The sequence below is a fragment of the Lynx canadensis genome, chromosome D4 (genome assembly GCF_007474595.2).
Source record: "Lynx canadensis isolate LIC74 chromosome D4, mLynCan4.pri.v2, whole genome shotgun sequence".
NCBI classification, from domain to species: Eukaryota; Metazoa; Chordata; class Mammalia; order Carnivora; family Felidae; genus Lynx; species Lynx canadensis.
Window position 1 is genome coordinate 39,277,030 of NC_044315.2, and position 23,179 is coordinate 39,300,208.

A 23,179-nucleotide genomic window follows, 5' to 3' on the forward strand; every position below is an offset into this window, starting at 1 on the left:
GAGTGACCTCTTATCCATTTACATACCTACCCAGAAGTCATGTGATAGGGTTTTACGTCAAGCTGTCAATTATGATAACAGACACAATAAGAACAGACACAAGTGTTGATAGCCTGCTTCCTGACTTTATTGAAAAGTTTGTTGATAGTCTGCTAGTGTCCTTTCAATTGCTTGCCTCTAATAAAAGACTACCTTTCCAGTGGTCTCAAGGTACCTAGCTTTGGCTTTGCCATTTGCCAGGACAAACGTTGCAAAGAAATTTCAATTAATATCTTCATTAAAAAAAAAAAAAAATCCTACAGAAGCAATTTCTTAGGAAGGCCATTTGGTGCAACAGAAATTTTCAGCGTAAGGAAAAGCACTTCCAAATTCCAGTTTCAAAATTATACCAGGGAAAGTGTCGAAAATATTTTGATATAAGGTAGCCCAGTGATTGCAATGGAAATGATAGCGTTAAGTGGTCATGCAAGAGATGTAACATGCTGAAGCTCAGGCACCGATAAAACCCATGCAGTTGTGCACATAATGCAGGGACCTGAGCTGATCAGGCCATTCATTCATGAGCTCTAATGATAAGGAGTGTACATATAATCAGGAGATTATAATTTTGAGACTATGAAAATAAGTCTTACATCTTATAAACTAGAGCTTGTGTGATGTTGTCGTCTCCCTTTCGGAAGGCAAAAGTGACCTTCCACTTATGGCATCAAAAACCTCAAATCTGTACCAAAGGTTCATATGCTTTTCAATACCTGGTTCGATTAGTGATCTTTTATTTCTGAACAAGAAGCTTCTTAGCTACAAACTTTTATTTCCCACTTGCAGTGAGATTTTTTTTATATGTTGTACTAACGTGTCACAGTGAAGGTTCATATTTTTATTATAACCTTACACTCCAATACAATGGTGCAAATCAAGTTGACCAGACCCTCTTTTATCACGCAACTTCCAATAAGAGCAAAGAAAGAAGGCCTACAATTTTAACAAATTCATCATGAGGTTGACCAGATAAGGTATTGGTGCTAATTCGAGCAAGCCGTCTCCTGTTCGCCACTCATACTAAAATTGTTAGTGTGGATTATAAAATAATTTCTGGGAAGTCCAACGCTCTGCCATGTAGTTCCCATTCTCTCAGCTACAAAACTTGGGACATGTGGGTCCCCTCACTGCCTATCACAGGGAACGTGCACAGTGTGTTCGCAGTACGAGGAAGAGAAACACTGCATTTTACTAAGCTTCTGTGAAGTTAAGTCAGCGTGGAGATCCTTGACACTTCTGAAAAAGGTCCAAATCATACAAAGACATTTCTCAGGAAAGACCAAAGAGTTCAGTTTGCCAAAGCAGGACCCAGGGGTTCCTCAAGCCACCACACCACCGTCCCATAGAAAAGTGAAAGAAAAATGAAGCTCCAGTTGAGGTCTGCTTTTAAGACCTCCCCAAGCCAACAGTGAACGCAGGAACGAAGCCAATCATCCCAAAGACAGTCTAGTTCCAGACCCTGAACAACGCGACACACAGGATTATGTTAGGAGATAAAGGAAAAATTCAAGTCCTGATCAGCTGGCATGAGCCGATGATTGTAATTAGAGGATTGTTTGTCAGGGCAAATGATCAACTCGTTTACGTGAATCTTTTTGAAATAGTCTTCATGATTATGGATTATTTTTTGGATTCAAATGAGATATCATATTTACAATGATAGGTGAAATTCTCGTGTCAGGAAAAAAAAACACGAGTATTTCAAGGCAGTTAGCAACCGACATTAATCAGTAATAACCATTTTAAGGAGCACTGAGATATAGTATTACTAACAACAGCTGTATGTGTACCAAGTTAATGGGTACAAAAGTATATGCTTTTATGCTTCTAGTATTCAGATTTGCCAATATGGATGTATTACTCTTACAAGTGGAATATTGGGTTAATTTTAATATTTGCCATCTCAATTTAAGAACGCCAGTATCCCTGTGTGTTTGAAATGACTATATTGAAAGGTCTCCTTTATTGTCATTTTGTGGAAAGATTATTTATAAGATAGTCAAAATTATTCAACAATCTTAAATTTATTGTTAACCCTAATTTATGTAGGCTATATTAAAGTTCTTTTCTGAGAAAAAAATAGCATTGCACAATGCACATCAATACTTTTCATAACCTAAAAGGATAAATCTTTATAAAGAGGCCGCCAATAAACTGAAGAATGTACCTGGTGACAATATTTATTCTTAAGGGGTCATGTATATTAAAGGCTATGGGGAATGTTTAAAAGAACTCTCTCAGACTAAATCCATTGCCTTTCTAATTTTGAATTTCTCCTAGCTAATATAAAATGATTGATTACCTTTATTTCATGTACCCCTTGATTTTCCTTTTCATTCATCATTGAGTGCTTTAAACCAAATGCATTTAGAACCTGCTGCTACAAGAGTGGTCTCTTTTAAATCTTTGTAAAGTAATGAAAGGACACAGTAAATCAATCTCATTTCTGCTGTAGGAAAGCATAACCTTTACTCTACTGAAGTCATTTAAAGTATTTCTGTCCCTCTGTTCCTGGATAGTAAGCCTAAAACTTCATCTCAGTGATTCTTTCAAAATTTAAAAGCAGAAAAGTAATAATCTCTTAACTGGAACCTTACTTTAGTAATATTCATGGATAGTATGAGATGCATATACATTCATTTTCTGCATGCCTCAAAACTGTAGCTCATTATAAATTTGCCATATTGGGCTTCTTCATGTCAAAAAGTAGCACTCTTTCATCATCTACAGGACAAATTATCCGTCTGCATGGTAAATGCAGACTCTAAATAGAATTGAACATTTCATTTTTAGCTCTGACCCTTCTATAGTTTTTTTTTTTTTTCTTCCGAGGATCTATACACATCGTACGTTCCATAAATATCAACCGCATTTGACCAAACAAATCATATTTCTATTGTAAGAGGTCTTCACTTGACATTGGCCACTTACATAAGAAATGGTGGTCCTTAATAACAAAAGTTGGTAGTTCTGGAACTCGCATATATGTATTTTCAATTAAAATGTGCCCAGATCTCCATCTACATTAAGACTCATACCTTCCCGATGCCTGCCAAGTGTTCTCGATTCATCCTCGGATATGCGAAAGACAAAGTAAATTTTACATGATGGACTTTTGTGATCATAATTACCTGAGCCTCTAAAGTTAGTCATCTGTGGTAAATAAAAGAAATTAAAGCTGCCACAGGTTAGCACAGCGGGATGGGAAGATTGCTTCTAAATACGTGGAATTGGATATAGTCTAAATGTGTTTGGGGCTAAAGGAGGCATGTTTCTATGAGTTAAAAATTAACTGGAGAGTAGAGATGTGTCATAAAGAATAATGCAAATCCCGTGATGAAGATATTTCTGAAAATATGTGGAATGATTTTGAAAAGAACAAGTTTCTAAACCTATAAATCCTACATGTTTTTTTTTTAATAAACACAGTGAACATACACATTTGTCAAATAGAACCATATTATAGTAATTATAACACATTTCATATTATAGCAATTTTAGAGGTGAAAAAAGCAACATTCCAGAGAATTATGTTGAAAAGCCAATGGCTGGCAAAACCACTAATTATTATTTGGTATTTTCATAACTGTGTACAGATGTTTTCAGTTAGTTCTCACTCTTTTGTTTGGTTTTGCTTTTTAAAAGTCTGGCACGATGTCAAGTATCTTGAGTAAGCTATCATCTTTATGATTTTCTCTGAACTCCGCAGGTGGTGACCTTTGATATATGTGGTCTGCTACCTTGGTCCACAACTCGGCAGGACTTGGGAATTTCGCATGAAGCACAGCTAAGAGAGAGCACAAGCTAGGTGGGCACTTCCGGAACAAAAGGAAGCAGGCAAGAGGCCCTGGTGAGGCTTACTACCTACTTAACGACACAGACAAATGCACCTACAACCTATGAACGAAGAGCAGGTAAGCTTACACCAGCTCCTTCTTATTCACGATAGCCTATTTTTCCCTACTTAATATTTTGCACACTGTTAATTTCAAACTGCTCTGCTATCAGAACTTGAGAGCAGCGAACATATGCATCATAAAATATATCTAAATTCCAAAGTGTTGAGAGTTATTTCTGTCGTCCTGTAACTAGAATCATGGGATTTCTGTATTGGTATGTTCCGTGCCTTTGACTGTGGCTAATTTGTTTAGAAGCCACCATTAATCCTGGCTGTATATTTTCACAGTTTGGGTAAACACTTCATTTGCATTAAATTTACAGCATTAATGAGATGTGAAATTTAAAATGCTACTTGAAACATAAATGATGTAAGAAAGCAGAACAACAAAAAAGTGTTTTATCACATCTGAAATCAGTAAGCCAATTTAAGCCTATTAAAATAGGAATGATGTGTCACCCGAGGTTTTAGCTTCATAACTCATCCTCTTGGACTAAAAGTCCAAAATGAGGAGTAAAACATCTGGAAACTATGAAAGAGCTCAAAAACACAAATTGTGTCCTGCTTCTACTCTAATGGGCTTTTAAATCAGTTTTCAATTTTTGTCTTTGGAAGCTATAGGCTAGTAAGTTCTCAACAGCCAATAAGACTGGGAAAAATCCCCTGGCCGAGACCCTGGTTACTCATGGATGTTATCGATCTAGGCCACAGAGGTGGAAAAAGTCTTGAGCCAATTTGAGAAACCCTGTTTAGAGAGGCAAGAAACAAAGGATAAATGAGAAAATATTCTGGAAAATGAAATGATCAGTTTCTTTCCCAGAAGCCCCCGGGAGCCCCGTTCTGAGTCCAGATCTGAGAGGCAGCATGGAGAGAGCACCAATGCGAAAGCGTGGCTACACCATCACACCTGGGTGAAACTTGCCCACCTGTTGCTGATGTAGGAAGGATGGGTCTCTTGGGCTTAGTCCCACATATCGATTGGCTTGAGATGTGCCTGAGGCTGTGTAGGCTGATTAAGGAAGAACAAAAACAAAGATAAAAATTGTGAACTATCAGAATGAACACCCTGTCCATGTAAAAGAAACCCAGAGAGGCGGGATTTGCAACCAAAAAATAAAACAAATAAATAAAATAAAATAAAATAAAATAAAATAAAATAAAAGTCTCGCTATTTTTCTATTCTTTTGTCTGAGTGAACACCAAACGATACATAAAAGAAAGGGCAGTTGACCTCAAATCAGTTCGTTTTTCCCCCTCCCCAGAAATCTATCCAGTAAACCACATCTGACCTTTGGCGGTGGGTGTCTCACACTAACGTGCTCCGGTTATAGTCCCACGGGAGTACCAAGGGCTGGCTCTGTAGCAGGGCCCTTTTCCTACTTGTACTGTTTCACCAGATATTAGCTGCCTAACAATGGAATAATCGATGAGGGTCTGCGATTCTAAACGTAAAAGCAGACTGAAAGTCTGTCGGGAAAGAGTGAAAGCTTGTAATAATGGGATGTAAGCAGATGGGCTTGATGATACCGAATGAACAACGTCTTGCTAAAGAGAAAATCTAATATTACTAACATGAAGGAGAAGCCTATATTTATGATAGCACAGAGAGTGAATCAGGTCAGAACTTCAGTTAATGTGAAAATGACCTTAAGTGTGAGAGAAATGTTTTTGAAAAAAAATTCTTTCTTTTTCATAAGCGCAAAGAGTCAATTTCTTGTGATTGGCCCAGGGAGGGAGTGGTGACATCTTTTAGATACTTGGCCACCAGGCGTTAAGTACATGTGGGGAATATTCCTTAAATTATTTTGATCTTACCTTGCAAGTACTTTTGGTACAGGTGCTTTTTGGTACAGAGTGAATTTTCCAAAGAAAACAGCTCCCTATTCCTAAAGATTTTTGTTTCTTTTCACAAGGAAAGGACTTTCCAGCACTAAGCAACCCCACTGCCTCATGCTGGAATAAACAGAAGAACTATATTTTCACCATTTATGTTACATTTATTGGTCTGAAGAAAGCTAAAATGTTTGGCCGAACACCATCAGATTAATGAAAAATCCAGACATTAATTTTAAAAAGGCTTTTTTCTTTTAAGCCAAATATATTAATTCTGCCATGTCCATTTGAAGGGTTGCAGAATTTGATCCACTGAAGCTTTTTTAGGTCAACTTTTTAAAACAGTGAAGATGCTCACAATTCAGCTTTAATCACTCCTGAATAAAGGGCCCATACAAGGGCAGCCATAAGCAGCCAGTGGCCCTACTTGATGACCAGGCCTCTGGCATTCAGCGCAAAGCATGGACAGCTGGAGAAGAGCCTCACAGAGGCTCAGAAAGCGATATTCCTTCTTTTCAACCATGAGAAGGAGGTTTCCTTCATCTATGTGTTTTCTTTAATTTCACTGACTTATCAGTTCAATGACCAATTTCTCATGATCAGTGTTGTCTCGGGAGCTGGAGCTACAAGTCTGCTTATAGGAAAGAAAAACAACTCGCTAGATTTCTTTTATGTGGGAGTGGGAAATAAGCTGATACAGCCATCTTTATACAACCAACCTTCTGAATATTTTGTAATTTTATGAGTCAAATCAGATCCCTTTTGATCAACCTACAGGTGAGCATAAGAACAATTCATTAGCAAGCAGGCTAATAGCACTCCCAGGGTGAGCTGTGATCCTTGGGGTCTGATCTTCCCTTGAAGGTCCTCTATTAATATCCGTATAAGATTAGGTAAATGAAGTTTCTGGAATTCGGTTTGGATCATTTATCCTGTGATAGTCTTTCCAATGCTTTTTAAAAAAATCTTCTGGTTTTCATTTGCTTTTATTTAAATTGCTGACTTTTGTTTGCTCAAAGATGCCAACGCATCCACTTTTAAAATCTGGATTGTGAGGGGCAAGTGGGTTGATGAGCACCGAGGAGGGCGCCTGTTGGGATAAGCACTGGGTGTTGTATGGAAACCAATTTGACAATAAATTTCATAAGAAAAAGAAAATAAGTACAAAATAAAATAAAATCTGGATGTCATATTTCAGTGGCCATAATGTGCACAGCTAACCTTTGGAGCAAAAGCATTCTTAGTCCTCCTTGACTGGATTTCACCCATCTGTGCATTCAGGGAAGTGTTCCCTAGTGTAGGACCCTCTACCAACAAACCAATTACAAACAATAAAGATTATGGATGGGAATTGCAAGCCTACATGGACTGATTAGGCTATGGGGCCTCATGAATTTTGAGAAAGAAATGCTGAATTCATTGTACACTCAAAGTATGTCCATTTCTCTTGTAGGGTCCCTTTCTAGGTTTTCAGAAGCCGCAAAAAAAAAAAAAAAAAAAAAAAAAAAGAAAGAAAGAAAGAAAGAAAAAAAAAAAAACAAGAAGAAAGCATCTTTCCAAAGCCTGAGAAAAGGAAGAGCCAGGGGTGCCCCTGTAGTTCTGTAATTTTACTTAGACATTTCCAGAGGTTTTCAATTTTTTTTTTTTTTTTTGCCCTAGGAAAGAAAATGGGACCTCTGAATTTCAGGTATATAATGCATAATTGATGAGGAGTCTGCTAATTCCTCCTGACTGGAGCTTTATCTCTTCCACTTGACCAATCTGTACGTGCCAATTCCAGTCCCAGGGAGCCTGTAGTTTGAATGAAGCCAATTGAAAAACTGCGCGATAATTTCTTGTGTATTTATGAGTATTCGATACGAAGAAGCAAAGGAATCATTTGGTTTATTGGTAGGTTCGATGTAAGTTCACTGGATAAATCTCTGACATTTAAAATGTTATGGCCACGTTCAAAACCACAGTACCTGATGTACCATGATAGGCAAAAACGAAAACAAAAAACAAAAACAAAAATGAAAAACAAACAAACAAACAAACCAAAAAATGGCCGTAGATAATGAAAGTGCAATTGGCTTATGTGTGCCTAATACTCAACTTTAAAATGTTATCTGCATCCAACATCGTGTAACTGTTTTTTGTTTTGTTTTGTTTTGTTTTGTTCTTGCAATGATATAGCCTATAGCGACGTAAACGGGCAATTATTTTACAGAGGCCCTGATTCGGACTGCCGTGTGAAGGGCATTGATTTCTATAGGAATGCTCCAATAAGTAACAATTATCTAATCTCTCTGGGTGACATAAAAACCTTGTACACTGAGTTATGTTATTCAGTGTATTTTCGATGTATACCTCGAACGAGCAGGCATGACTTATTATTTTTCTGACAACTGTTTATTCAACAAATGAGCTTCTCCCTTTTCAAATAGGATGGACTGCCTGAAATTTGATAAGAGAGAGCTTGTGAGAGCCAGGCCACATACATGCCTGCTAGTTCCACATAAATGAGAAATCTCCATCTGGTCTGAAAAGTTGCCGTGTTTTCCACCTTGGATCAGACATCCAACGGTGCCTTTGATGGACATTTCTCATTTCCTACAGAAATACTTACTGGTTGCTGTAGGTGAAGCTGCCTCACCTTCAGTGGATGTAGTGATGGGTTTAGTATCTGTCATGGTCAGGGTCACAGGTCGCACTGCACTGGGATGGGGAGAGGGTGCCAAGACAGGTGTGAAATGGCCAGGCACTTTCCCTACTACTTGACCACTGCTGTTAGGCTACAAAACAAAAACAGAATGGCGGGTGAAACAATCCAAAAGGCAGTCATCTTGTCCAACAACTTCCACTCAGCACCCTTGGCCACACGGACCCGGTACACTTGCTGTTAACCACCACACGCCTTCCCAAGTCGGAGTCAGAGAGACCAACCAATGGTTAGTAGTAAAAAGAAGCAGCAGCACTTAAAAGGAAGTTTCACCTTCAAAACACTTCGTACGGGTTAATTCATCTTTACAACACGCCTGAGAGCCAGGCGGAACTGATCCTTTCAAATTCAGTAGCACGGGCAAGACTCAGGTGGAGACTTACACGCTTAGCCCAAGACTGGAGTGTAAATAATTCCTGAGCTAGTGAGAATTTGAACCGTGCCTTCTTCTTCTCTGCCGTTCGTTTTCCGCGGTCAGTCAGTTTTGGCTTTCAGCACGCGATTTTCACCTAAGGATGCTATCACTGACCCAAGCAAGACAAGGATATCTAGGAGATCAAACACATCCAACTCAATAGTTTCCATTATTTATAGTCAAAGTCCATCTTCGGCATTCAAAAACTCTAGCTCTCCGTCACACACAAGTACGCTTGGACACACACACCAAGCAATTTAGGCTCTAGGATCTCCACTTAACTTTTGACGATTGACCCATACAGGCAGATAGAATGATATTTCAAGCATTTAAAACTTCAGATCCACACGATATAAAATGATGGACTAGGTCTGACCTCACAACTACAAATAAAAGATTTCCAAAGTCAATTAAAATGTGCTGAGGGAAAGCAGAGATCAATCAAATATACTTTGTTACCTAAGTTACTCCTCCCTTGCTGGGCATGGAGAGTTACGCAAAACATTATTGTTGACTTTTGTGGGAATCAGCTAAGAAAATCCCCCGGGGCAATGATAGAAAAGACATGAATATCTGAGTGTTAGCCTCGGGTAAGAAAACAGTATCCATGGTAAGGAGACAAAATCTTAAGGGTACACTGTTTGAAAAAAAAATACTGGAATGTATTTTTCTAGACAGAGCATGCTCTCCTTGATTACACCCATGTTGGAATTCTCCACTGCATGAGGTACCTAACAATTTGCCATGAGAGTATTCTCCACAAATATTTCGGCTCTCTGTGTTAAAGGTAAACAGTGCAATGAACGGAATAGTTATTTAATTCCCTGCACAGAAATCACCAGAAGACGTTTCTTTAGATAAAAAGATGAACAGCTAATAACACTTAAACACAGTCAATGAGAGACATGCGCTAAGTCTTTGGTTAGGTTCCTCGGAGGCCACATTATTTATTCTGTACAGAATAATGGACTTCTTGAATATACTGACTATTCATCATGAGTAATTTTAAGTATTTAACTTTATGTCAGGAAAATTGACCAGCGTCTCCCCCACGGAAACCTACGAGAGAGTTTATGAAGGAGTTCTATCTTTAAACTAATTTTATTTAAAATAATCCATTGAGTAGCATGACTGTCTCACTCAAATTGGTGCACCAGCGACGTAATTAATCTCCAAACTGCTGTGGGGAGGACAAGGCCTCTCAGTTGCCAGACTTAACAATCAAAATCAGCGCAGGGCCACAGGATATTTCAAAAGGAAGAGTGAACTACAGGTGAATGAGTCCTCATTTCCCCACCACCCCCCATTTTTAGGGCTAAACAGGTAAGCATCAAGAATCCTCTTTTGAAATGCAACTTAACTGGTTTTTGAGTTGGAGTTAAAAATCAAAGCAGGTATGAGGTGCCCATGGAAACAATTAGGTAATTTACTAGAAAGACACATTTTTTCCTTTCAAGGGGAAAAAGTCATTTTCTTTTAAAGCAGACCATCAACTTCTGGTTCTCTGAACACATTGCAAAAGACTGTTTTGAGTATCTACCTCAAGAAAGAAGAAAGGTCTCTCTCTATCACTCGTGGTACATGCGGTAGTATATTCTGTGTACCCCAAACAGTTTGCTGGGACCTACCTGAGAACACGGGATGGAAGGATGGCAATAATGTCAAGAAAATGCTGCACGTGATGTGTTATTACCTCGCCGATCCTGCAAGCTTTGTCTACTGGAATGGAACCGACATGAACCAACAGACGTTTCACTCATTTAAAAAGGACAAAAGTGACAAGTCCCAAGCCAATACAGACAACTCTTCTGGAATTCAGAGTCAGAATAGGAGGGGTTATTCCTTTTTGGTCTTCCACTGGTTCAAACAGATGAAGCTATACTACTATAAAGCGTCTCTTTTAAGGCCGTTAGATGAACTTTCATACCACAGATAGGAAAAGAGAGACATCTCATTTGAAGATGAAGTTGAGCGGCATTAGGAAAGGATTACCCTACATAGTACGATGTTGCTCCTATTACATAAAATCCTGAGAGGAAAATTTTTCTTTTTTTAAATTGAGATGAAAGTAAGATGCTTCTCTTAGAAGCTAGATCTTTACCTTAAAAATAGGAAGAAAAATAGAACAATATAGGCAGATTATCACCTAATACGCCCTCTTAACTTATAAAGAAATGGAAATATACCTAAAACAAGCACTGAATAATTAAAGAAATGCGTAACACTAAGGGCCTGATTTTAATTTGCATAATTTTTCCCCTAACAGTGCCTAATTAAGACATCAGTTAAAAAAAAATCCAATGGAACTCTAAGATTTTCCACACTGAATTAACGTTAAGGACTTTTAATGGATGTCTTAATTAGACTTTGTTATTCATGGAAATTCTACACAAATTAAAATCAGACCTTGTGTGCACTGTTCCCAGCTGAGTCTAGCAAAATGCTCTATGGAACTGAGACTCTTGAATCCACGATCTGACAGCAAATTTTATTTCTAAACTGATATATTAAGATCTACTGTTTTACTTAGTAATTATTATTATAGTCATTAAAAGTGCTATACCATTTGGACATTTTCTTCTAAAATACAAATGGCTTAATTACAAATTCAAAACTCAAGAACGGTGTGTTTACTTTAGTATTATGAGTCAACAGAACTACAAGCACAGGTAACTTTTTAAGTAACCAAAATGGTGCTGGCTATGTCGTTATTCAAAATAAAACATTCAGAAAAGACCATTTTCTTTCATTTTAACAATCACGACCAACATGATTTTTCCAGATCTTTTCTTTGTTAATTCTAAATTAATATGCACATACTATTTACTGGCATTTTAGTAACTGAACAGCATTAATGACAGAATGTTTATGACAATCTCTCAGCGCATTAAAAGGCATAATAAGGAGTGGGCAGGAGCCTTGGAGGGAAAGCAGCAATGCCAAATACCAGACCATAAGATCAAAACTACAGTACAGATTCTGGATATTCTGATTTGTGCCTACTCTGGCACAAAGACTGTCTATTTGATAATGAAAAATCCTCTTATATCAAATCCCTATGAAGTGACCTCTCCATAGAAGAAGCCACATGTTTAGGGAGTGAGAAAGGCACGTGAGTCACTACACTTACACAATAAAAGTCCCTAAAACCACCGCACGATGTTAGAAAGAAAGAAAGAAAGAAAGAGAGAGAGAAAGACAGAGAGAGAAAGAAAGAAAGAAAGAAAGAAAGAAAGAGAGAGAGAAAGAAAGAAAGCAGAAAGAAAGAAAGACAGAAAGAGAGAGAAAGAAAGAAAGAAAGAAAGAAAGAAAGAAAGAAAGAGAAAGAAAGAAAGAAGAAAGAAACAAAGAAAGAAAGGAAGGAAGGAAGGAAGAAAGAAAGAAGGAAAGAAAAAAGATACTTCTGGCAATGTCCCTGATTATTAAATGTAGTCATGTCTGTGCAAAGAATATTCAAGTAGTCGTCAAAACTAAAAAGGTTTACGTTACCAAAGCTTATTTTAATACCTAATAGTTGGCCTATAAATACAACTGTAAGTTCTTTTGTGTGTGTTTATTTTAGCGCATACCTCGCCCCTGCCTGAAATAAGCACTTTGTCTCTGTGTTAAAGCAGGTATTCCAGAGGTGTGAACTCCAGCTCAGAGCTTTTTTGTCAATGCACTCACTTTCTGCATCAACTTTCTTTGCAGTCAATGAAAATTCAAAAACATCAAACCAAAAACACCTTCATGAATGTGCCCCTTTGGGGCAATACACTTCCTACCTGTCATTCAGCCACCTTTAAATAAAAACTTATTGAGTCACCAAGACACTTCCTGAAGATGGATTTCAAAAGCTTGATGTTCTGCCAGACATAGTGTCTGAGTAAGCTTCACGTCTTAGAGTCAGACCTGTTCCATCTCCCTTAGGCTCTACGCTTATTTTCTCTCTCATTTTTACCTGGCTGGTTTGCGGACTGGATGGGTCATAAGAAGGTACATAGTTCTTCAGAGTATCCTGAGGATTCAGGTGGGGAGGATATCTGATTGTTGGATGAGAAAAGTAGCTCGATGGGGCTGGAGGAAGAATAGCTTGTGTTGGAAATGGCAACGGTGAGGGTGGAGGTGGAGTTCGAGTTGAGATGACTGTAGAAGATAGAAAAGGGGAGACGGACGTCAGCTGTGATGCCCACCGCTCCACCCGACCCTGAGAACCCTGTGAGACTGCGCCACTCCAGCTCTTCCCTTTTCCCCACCATCTACCCAAACTCCCCTGCGGAGACAGCGAGTCTTTCGCTCTACGCTCCACACCCGCACCGAGAACACGCAGACCCTACCCCCCTTTAGGGGACCAGCAATCTTGCTTTCTAGATCTAAGAACGAGGAGACGAGGAAGTTTCCGTTTTATAGGTAAAGCCAGTGCTTCATGAAACATGTCTTAAAGCAAAGTTATTTCCCATCCAGAATATGATCTTTGATCAGAAAGTCTTTGGGTCTTAAGTTCAGATCAACTCACAGCATTAATTAAAGGGCAGGGGCATCCACAGACTATCAGAATTCAAAACAGAAGTGCACTCCAATTCTAAATAAGTATCTTCCCTATACATCCTGGCAGGTGGTTGGTGAAAAGAGAAGCCAATAATTAGTAAGCAATAATGTCCTGAATAAGTACCTGATCATTGTATAAATGCTTATGAACATCTGAACACAGGGTCTGGTAATGCTTTTTCCTAATGAAAATGTTCCTTTCAAAACCAAAAGGGCTCTATTCTATAAGTATTCTTCTTCCTACTCTAACTTTTATTACATATAGCTTAAAAGACATTATTAAGATAAGACCAAGAGTACAACCCACAGAAATGTGAATTTAAACTTTCATATAGGCACATTAACTTACCAATAAATCGCATATTTACAAAGGGAAATAATATATAAAACATATGAAATGTAGGCGATGTTTAATTGTACTGTAATTTTTCAATATCAGTATGACCACAATTTATTGTTTAGATTTTAAAATTAATTCTTAAGTTTGAAAAATGGGGAAAGAATATAATTGCATGATCATTATCTCTATAACGTTGCGGAAAATAACCACATGAGTACAATTTAAGAGTACCAACGAGTATATGTAGAAGTGAAGATTAAATGTCTGTTTCTATTTAATATTTTGATCCAAATCATAGGAAATTACATATGATAAATGTTTAGTGTTTTATGAGACAACTTAGCAAACAATATGAAAAATAAATTCTTTCCATGACCTATTAATGAAAATCATCTGGAAAGACTTATCTCCAACTTTGTAATTATGTACATATATATATATATATATATATATATATATATACTGTACTTTTAAAGGGATATTACTTATCTTCTCCAAAGAAAGTTTTGTTTTTTTTTCAGAAAATACAAGAAATTAAGAATGTGTGGAGAAGAGTCATAAGTTCAATTTTATGGTCACAATTTTGTTCCCTGAATGTCCAGGGAGAGCTGAGAATCCCCTGTATTATTCTTACAATGCAGATTCCTGGGCTTAACCACAGACCTACTGGATGAAGCCCTCCAGGGGTAAGACACTAGAAAATACGATTTAAACAAGGGCCTCATGTAATCTTTCCACACACTGAAGTCTGTGCATCCTCCATCGAAGGGATGCATTTGAGAGAACAATGACATATTTCTTTAAACGAAACTCCTTTTTGAAATATCACTCTAAGGAGTATGCACATATGAAAGTATAATTTAAGGAAATGCGAACACCTAAGTTGAATTGGGCATCTTTTTTATCTGGTGTTGAAGTGCTCTTAATCTCGGCTCAGTCTAACCATGGTCTTCACCTGTGTCTATACACAAGCCCTTGAAGGATACATATGTAGCTCCATCTTGGGTCCTCTGAGCTTCGAGATCAATACGGCACCAGTAGTTTGGGAAGAGCTCTTTGTTCAGTGAGACTGGCACCTCTCAAATCAGGCCTCAAATCTCTGAGCTCCCTGGTATTGTGCTCGCCTAACTGGTAACTGGCTTGATACAAGCTAGGTAGAAAATAACATTTCAAACTGAAAGTAAAAATGGCTACTTCATGTCAGTAAAAGTCATTCTTGTCCTTTAGGAAAGGCAAAGCAAAACACAAGGCAGAAAGAATTCATACATGCATACATGTATGTAGATGTATTTCTAGTCTACATTATTGCAAAGCCTTCGCAATTGTCCTCTTTCCCCCAGTCTTGCTCCTTCCAATACATCCTTAATGGTCTCATATGAATGAATTTTTTTAAATACCATTTTAAGCACGTAACTCCCCTGCTAAAAAGCTTTCACTGGCTCCCTACTGCTTCCAGAATAATTGCCCAACGACTTCACAGGTTTATATGGTCTTCGGGGGCTGCAGGAACCTGTCCTGGCTCACTTCTTGGGACTCATCTCTGCCCACTCTCTCCTGGTAGGCCACGTTAAGATACTTTTGGATTCTGGGATATACGGCAGTTTCTTGCTGCAATGACTTCTGTGACACTGCTGTTCACTCTGTCTGAAACAACCTTCCTCTTGGCTGGTTCTTCCTTCTCATAGTGAAGTCCCTCTTTAAATTTGAGTTAAGAACACATCGCTTCCAGGTATCTAATCCTTTTGCAAATGTCTAGTCCTGTTCAGATTTGATGCCTACCTGATGTGGTCCCCTCGTCTCCCTACTGTCCCATGAGCTCTTTAAAGACAGAAACTCTCATGACCAAGGTGCCTACCATAGGCCTTAGCACATTACATCTTGAATAAATATCTGGAGAAGGGCCAAGCTGGAGAGCTTATCTAGGTTTCTCATGGTTCAGTATATAAAAATGTACTATTTAATGTTTTCCAAATGATAGAAATATGATTATTTTAGTCAGGTGTCATAATAAATGGATAATTTGACGAAACTAATTTTGCTCCTAATATTGGAGCATTACAGATCCATGAATAGTTACTGATTTTTTTTCACCTATCGTGGCAGCACAAACAATATAAATATAATTTTTTTCATCACATTTGATTTGTATATTCCTTTCTTAATTTTATAATTTTCTTAGTGGTAACAAGGAAGGCCATGCACCTGTAAAGCACTGTATAGCAACAATACGTATCAACACACACAGAACAAAGCTAAGGACGTTTTTATGCCTGAAGCTGTAACCTTTGAATAAAGGTTTAAAAACCAGACTCAATTTGTTTGAAGGATAAGAAATCACCTATCTCTAAATTAAAAGTAATAAGAGTATTGCTATAAACACATTTATATACAAAACCGTCCCCACCGAAAATTCAGTATACTCCTTTCTAGGGCTCCATAATAATAGATAGGTAGAAAGTATACGGTATTGCTTATTAATTATATCTGATTTTTAATTTCTGAAAGGGGATTTAGTTTTTTTTAAAGTACAAAGGTGAAATATTGTATTCTTTTTCCTATGTAAATTAAGATAATAGACGTAATATCAAGTGTACCAGTCTATAAGAAATATTGGTGCACATAAAAAAAAATGTCCCAGGAAAATAGCTCTTTTATTTTTCTGATTAATTTTACTCCTAAATAAGTAGCTAAATATTGATTTTTATATAGAAAATAACATTTGTGGAAATAGTGTCTGTAGATCTTAATGCCTCTGGAAATACTCTGAACTCAGCAACGTACTTGAAATCCCATCTTTCTTCGGTCAAATAGAATGGGGGCCAATCTGAAAGCTATTGTTAAGATAACTATGTATCCCACATCTTCTAATTTTTTGTGATTATAATCTTGCCAATAAAGGCAATTAAAAATACATACATAAATGTTATGTAATGGAATTATTTGAAAATCTTTTCTCATATACTGATAAGAAGAAAATATTTGATAGGATCATGGCCCTCCCTCTTTCGGTTGAGAAAATGTGGTCACCCCAGTTAGAACTGTAACCCTTGTCCCATCCCTGAGAGTGAGCTCTGCAAACAAGAGGGAGGCTTCTCCTCTATGCTTGAAACTCCTCACCACTGTGTGCAACTCCAGGTATTCCGGGATGATGGTGCTGGGGGAAAGTGCTCAATCTTGGGGAAGAATCTTGCGGAGATGTAGAGCTGAACAGTGGCTTTTCAGGCTTCTTCATAGTAGTCGGAGAAGACATATCTGCAAAGAAAGAGGGAAACCTCAAGCTTCTTTCTTCAGCTATAACATTCACATTAACATAATAAAAGACCTCTTTTCCCACATTTTATTATTTTTGTACTTTGGCTCTTGTACAAAATATGTACTGAGGGTCAAAGACCCAGTTTTATTGGAGACTTGAAATATCTGTCAGATGCAATCTCCACTGAAGTTAACCCAAGTCTTCATTAAAATTATCATCAGAATTATTCTTCCTACTAAATGAATCTTGAACTTTTGAAAAACTAAGTATCATGTTTCCCTCGGCACCTTGGTTCACATCAAGGTCTTTTTTACCTCAGCATTTCATTCTTAGATGTACACGATTCAAGGGTTTGTCTTTTGACCTGCTGACTACACTGTGGAAAAAAACAGAGGAAAACCTGGTGCAAATGTGAAAAACAACCTTTGGGAATGCTGGTAAGTCTATCATTGATTTAATATCTTTTATGGAAAACTCATTACTTGTTTAACAAAAAGTACATTCCTTCATTTGCTCATTCTGCAAATATTTATTGGCTTCCTCTATTTGCCAGGTAAAGTCGAGGATGTCATGAAAAATAAAAAGTAACTGCTGTAGAGATACTCCCTGTCAGTGAAGAGGAAGATGATAAGAAGAAAATGGCTGCCAGAGTTCAGAGGCAGGAAGTGTGTTGAAAGCAGAGGCGTTGTGGTTGTGTTTGCTGCTACTTCTCCAGGCTCACTGCACAAGGACAGCGATCACCTCGGCCTCCCCAGGTAAAGGATGGTGCCTCGGTGGCGCCATGTTTAAAATGTGGATGGGGAGGACACTCCCAGAGAGAGAAAATGTTCTGAAGAAGAGGGGCATAAAATACACAAGTCGTACAAGTAGTCTGTGGAGTGGTTTGAAGTACAGACATGGAGGCAGAAGCAAGGAGCTCCCTCACACAATGAAGGGCCACGGACCTTGTGTATAAATTTCTGAATGCTTACCCTGATGGGAGAATGCTATCTATGAACAAAATATGATCACGTTTTACAGTTCAAAGCCATCCCTCCGGAAACTACATGGAGGATGAATTAGCCACAATGGAGACAGCAATCATGGAGGCCACTTAAGAAGATAGATTAATTAACACATTCCTTCCATAAATATTTATTGTAGGCTTAATAGATGCCAGACACTGTTGCAGTTGCTGGAGACACAATGGTGAACTAGATTTGGTTTCAGCTTCTGCAAACCTAAAAACTAGGGAGGAGATACACACGAGTTAAAAAGGAATTATAGGGACGCCCGGGGGGCTCAGTCAGTTAAGCGTACAACTTCAGCTCAGGTCACGATCTCGCGGTACAAGAGTTTGAGCCCCACGCTGAGCCCGGAGCCTGCTTTGGATTCTGTGTCTCCCTCTCTCTCTGCCTCTCTCTTTCTCTCTCTCTCAAAAATAAATAAACATTAAATTTTTTAATACAAAATAAGAAAATAAAAGGGAATTATAAAACAGCATAAACAGTATAAAGTAGGTCGCACTACCACAATTATCAGTTCATAGCCAATCTCATTTCACCTTTACCCCATCCACACTGCCCCTGCTTTACTTTAAAGCAAATCCCAGACATCAAATAATTTCACTTATAAACATTTCAGTTTCTGTAAAAAAGAAATTTTTATTTTTAAAAAAACCTAAAACTTTATCGCATTAAATATATATATTTATATATTTTATATTTATGTTATAAATATGTTTATATATTATATATATATAATTTCCATTTTATTTTTTTAATGAGAAAAAGGCTTCATGCTGTTTTTTAAAAAAATGTTTATGTATTTATTTTGAGAGCATGGGCAGTTTAGGGGCAGAGACAGAGTAGGGAGAGAATCCTAAGCAGGCTCCACACTGTCAGCACAGAGCCTGACTCAGGGCTCAAACTCAGGAACCGTGGGATCATGACCTGAGCTGAGATCAAGAGTTGGGTTGCTTAACCGACTGAGCCACCCAGGCGCCCCTCATGGTGCTATTTAATATATATATATATATATATACACACATACACACACACACATTATATATAAAAATATATAATATATATAAATATATATTTATATTTAAATATACATAAAAATATATATATAGAATATATATATAAATATAATATATTTATATATATAAAAATATATATGTATATGTGTATGTATGTATGTATATATGTATATATATATATGTATATGGTGCTATTAATATAAGAAACTAGTTATCATTAGGATTTGCCATTTGAAAAATTACATGAACTCTGGTAAAGGCATGAAATAAAATTAAATACGTGTTTCAGCACACTGGCACTTAAAGAATGGATATGCTACTGTTAAAATAGTAGACATCACAGTCAAAAAAAAAATGACAGGTATATTTGTAGCCATAAGCTATAATTTGTGACTAACTGGCTGTCATTAACCTATCAGAACTTTGATGAGTTGGTGAACCATTTCCTTATATCTTTCTCAAAAAGAAAAAATGAAAAGTATATCCCTAATGAAACTATAGCAATTAACGCTGCTACAAAGAAGAGAAAAAAAAAATTTAAGACCATTTAAAAAACAGACAAAAAAAAAGTTCATTTCAGCTAAGATACCTTCAAAATGCCAAAAATAATACTCAATTTCATTTAAGAGCTATATGATTTTTTTTAAGTTTGTTTACTTATTTCACGAGAGACAGAGGCAGCATGAGGGGGGGAGGGGCGGAGAGAGAGAATCCCAGGCAGGCTTGAACTCACAAAACCTTGAGATCATGACCTGAGCAGAAACCAAGAGTCAGATGCTTAACTGACTTAGCTACCCAGGCGTCTGTGGAGCTATAGGATTTTAAAAGGTAATAGCACAAATGTAGATTTGGGCTTGCTAGAAGCTAATCATAGACACAGAGGCTTTTAGGGGTGGAAAGAAGCTATATTCCATCCCTCACCTTGCAGATAGTGTAATAAGTTTCTATTCCAAACATTTAATTTTTTTTTAGAGAGAGAGAGAAAGGGAGTTCGAGAGAGGGAGAGGGGCAGAGGGAGAGACACAGAATCTCCTCTTAGGCAGGTTCAACGCTCAGTGAGGAGCCTGACTAGGGGCTCAATCTCACGACCCTGGGATCATGACCTGAGTTGAAATTAGGAGTCAGACACTCAACCAATTAAGCCACCCACATACCCCTCCAAATTTTTAATTTAAAATTAACTCTTAGGGGCAGCTGAGTGGCTCAGTCAGTTAAGCATCTGACTTGGTTTTGACTCAGGTCATGGTCTCAGCTTCTGTAAGATGAAGCCCTACCTTGGACTTACAGTGAGGAGTCTGTTTGGGATTCTGTCTCTCCCTCTCTCTCTGCCCCTACCCTGCTGGTGTGCTCCCTTGCGTGTGCGCTCTCTCTCTCTCTCTCTCTCTCTCTCTCTCTTTTTCTCTGTCAAAATAAAAATAAACACTTAAAAAAATTAACTCTTAGAAAAAGGTATCTATTGACAGCCTTATGCTTTACCTGTACTTAAATGTAGATCTTAAATAAAATTAACCAGCGTAACCAGTTTCTAAAGACTCCATGTATAAATAATAAGGCATTTACTGTACATCACAGAAAAACAGTAAAATGTGACTAGAGCTTGGGAAGCAGAATGAATGTCATTTTTGGAGAAGCTCAACCAAGGCTATTTTGCAACTATTATTAACGGTTTCCAAATTTTCATTAAACACAGCCAAATTCACCTGAGTCACTTTTTTTCGTAAAGAGCACATAATCAAGGGTGTTTGTACAGAAGTCCAAGAACATGGGTGAACTAGGTAATTTTTCAGAAATGAAGCCTTTGCAGTTTCGTAGTCAAAATCATACCCTTGGCTTTACTGGGTAATTCTTATAAGCCCATTTATTTTTCCGGTTCTCTGCAGACACGCATCGAGTAACAATGGTATCTTCATGTTCGGAACACTCAAAGGAATTAGAGAGGCCCAGACAGCAGAAACGAAATAAAATTCACTCTTCACGTTGTAAAAGGGACCCCAAATTGTCTTCTCAAACAATGAAGCTAACTTATAACAGTAAAAAGAAGAAGAAGAAGGTCCACTGTCCACACTGAAACGACTTCTTTAGAAACTGATGAAGAATGATAGTATTGGAAAGTGGGCTTTGCCGCCATTGTCTTCCCACTAGATGAAAATAATTTTTTTTTCAACGTTTATTTATTTTTGGGACAGAGAGAGACAGAGCATGAACGGGGGAGGGGCAGAGAGAGAGGAAGACACAGAATCGGAAACAGGCTCCAGGCTCTGAGCCTCAGCCCAGAGCCCGACGCGGGGCTCGAACTCCCGGACCGCGAGATCGTGACCTGGCTGAAGTCGGACGCTTAACCGACTGCGCCACCCAGGTGCCCCTAGATGAAAATAATTTTTGAGCCCATTAATCAATAAAAAGATAGTGCTACCAAGCGTGTGCAAGGCACTAGGCTAAGTGTACAGGTGCCACAAAGTGAAACCCCTCCCCCAGTCAAAGGAAAAAAACGCACTGGACTGGAGAAAGAATAAAAATAAAATGTCAATTATCTGGGAGAAGTAAGGGTAGAGTTTCTAGCCATTACATTTTAATAATGAATCAAACTAGTATTGTTTTGATTTTAATTTTATTTTGGATGTCTGCAGTCTAGTAGACCTCATGCCAAACTGAAAAATGATACCGTTTCTATTTTTAATGCACTTACAGGCTATAGAAATAAAAAAAAATGTTTGACGAATGAATATATAGGAGAGATGGTTTTAAGTGACCTTTCTGTGGAGAAAAACAAATGTCATGCTTTTCATAATCTATTGTCCCTCAAGCCGGAAGAATAATAGATAAAAAAGATTAGGTTGAAAATAAGTTGAATAATAATAAAGCTGAACAATATATAAATATATAATAAGTTGAATAAAAATACATACATAATAATGCATACGTTGAATAATACATGAAATGAAGAAGTTGGAGAGAAGAAACACGATCAGAAAAGGATTAGCTGGTGTTTCTGTTGGTGGGAAGGAGGCAGGAGTTGTTGGTGGTCCAGGAGAAAGAAACAAAGGCCAGTGCCAGCTTGCAGTGAGACAAAGACATTTAAATTTGATTCAGAAAGTAACACTTTTTAAGTGAATTGACCTCAGGAGGGAAAACCTTTCCAAAAGCTCTATTATCTTTTTCTCTTTCTGTTCTTGTAGCTTCCACTAGACCCCTTTCACTCGTACCTGGTTATATCAGAAATCTCTCCTCTAGTCCCCTTCCGAGCCTTCTTCCTCCCAGCTCATTATAAAAACAGTAGTTGAAATCCTCTCCTTCAAAATATATCTTCCTCACTTTAAGATCTACCATGGTATCCCATTTTTACATAAGCTTTTCCTTATCATTCCATTTTACTTAAATTGTAGCTAAATTCATTTACTTAGGGTCTCCTGGAGGAGGAGGGAGCCAGGAAGGATGTGATTCTACTGTCTTTCCTTGCAGAGGACATTCCCTCAGGGGAGAAAATGATGTCTTCCTACCTTCTTATTCCAGCTATAGAGAAGTATTTTATCCATTGAACCAAGTTAATTTATTTTCACTTTAAGCAATCCCTCCTGGGACTGCAGAGGTCTAGATTTCCTTAATTATCTTGTGTTTGTGTCTGATATTATCCGATGGATTTTGTTTTCATTTTTAAATGTTTTAAATATTTCTTTACTTATTTATTTTTGAGAGAGAGAAGGAGTGTGCACATGGGTGTGGAGGAGGAGCACAGAGAAAGGGAGTGAGAGAATCCCAAGTAATCTCCACACTGTCAGCACAGAGCCCAACGTGGGGCTCAATTTCACAAAGTGTGAGATCACGACCTGAGCTGAAATCAAGAGTTGGTCACTTAACCAAATGAGCCACCTCGGCGCCCCTTTACTTTATTTTTATTTTTTTGATGGGTGTATTATCATTATTACTTTGTACTTGTTCTATCTATAGTGTGTGTGTGTGTGTGTGTGTGTGTGTGTGTGTGTGTGTGTTTGAGTTGACTAACGGTTTATCTCCTATACAAGATGATTTTATTAAAGATACAAAGATTATGGAGGCTGGAAGAACATGCTACTTGGGAAGTGAATTTTCAAAAATCTAGCCCTGAAAGGCAGTAGAAGAGGTTAGAGCAGACCGTTTATTTTAGAGTTTCTTGCAC

General features: G+C 37.8%; 1 protein-coding gene across 5 annotated transcripts in view; it reads right to left on the reverse strand.

Moving 5' to 3' along the window:
• Window positions 1-23,179, reverse strand: part of NFIB (nuclear factor I B) — a 240,665-nt gene that overhangs the window by 26,153 nt on the left and 191,333 nt on the right. For 2 of the 5 annotated variants that reach the window (XM_030293496.1, XM_030293499.1), the window contains exons 7-10: window positions 16,871-17,005; window positions 12,827-13,011; window positions 8,379-8,544; window positions 4,864-4,946 (exon numbers count right to left, since the gene is read on the reverse strand). In XM_030293496.1, the coding sequence (XP_030149356.1) occupies window positions 4,864-4,946; window positions 8,379-8,544; window positions 12,827-13,011; window positions 16,871-17,005 (569 nt within the window). The remainder of the gene's footprint in view (window positions 1-4,863; window positions 4,947-8,378; window positions 8,545-12,826; window positions 13,012-16,870; window positions 17,006-23,179) is intronic. The other 3 variants (XM_030293500.1, XM_030293501.2, XM_030293497.1) reach the window with 2 other exon arrangements.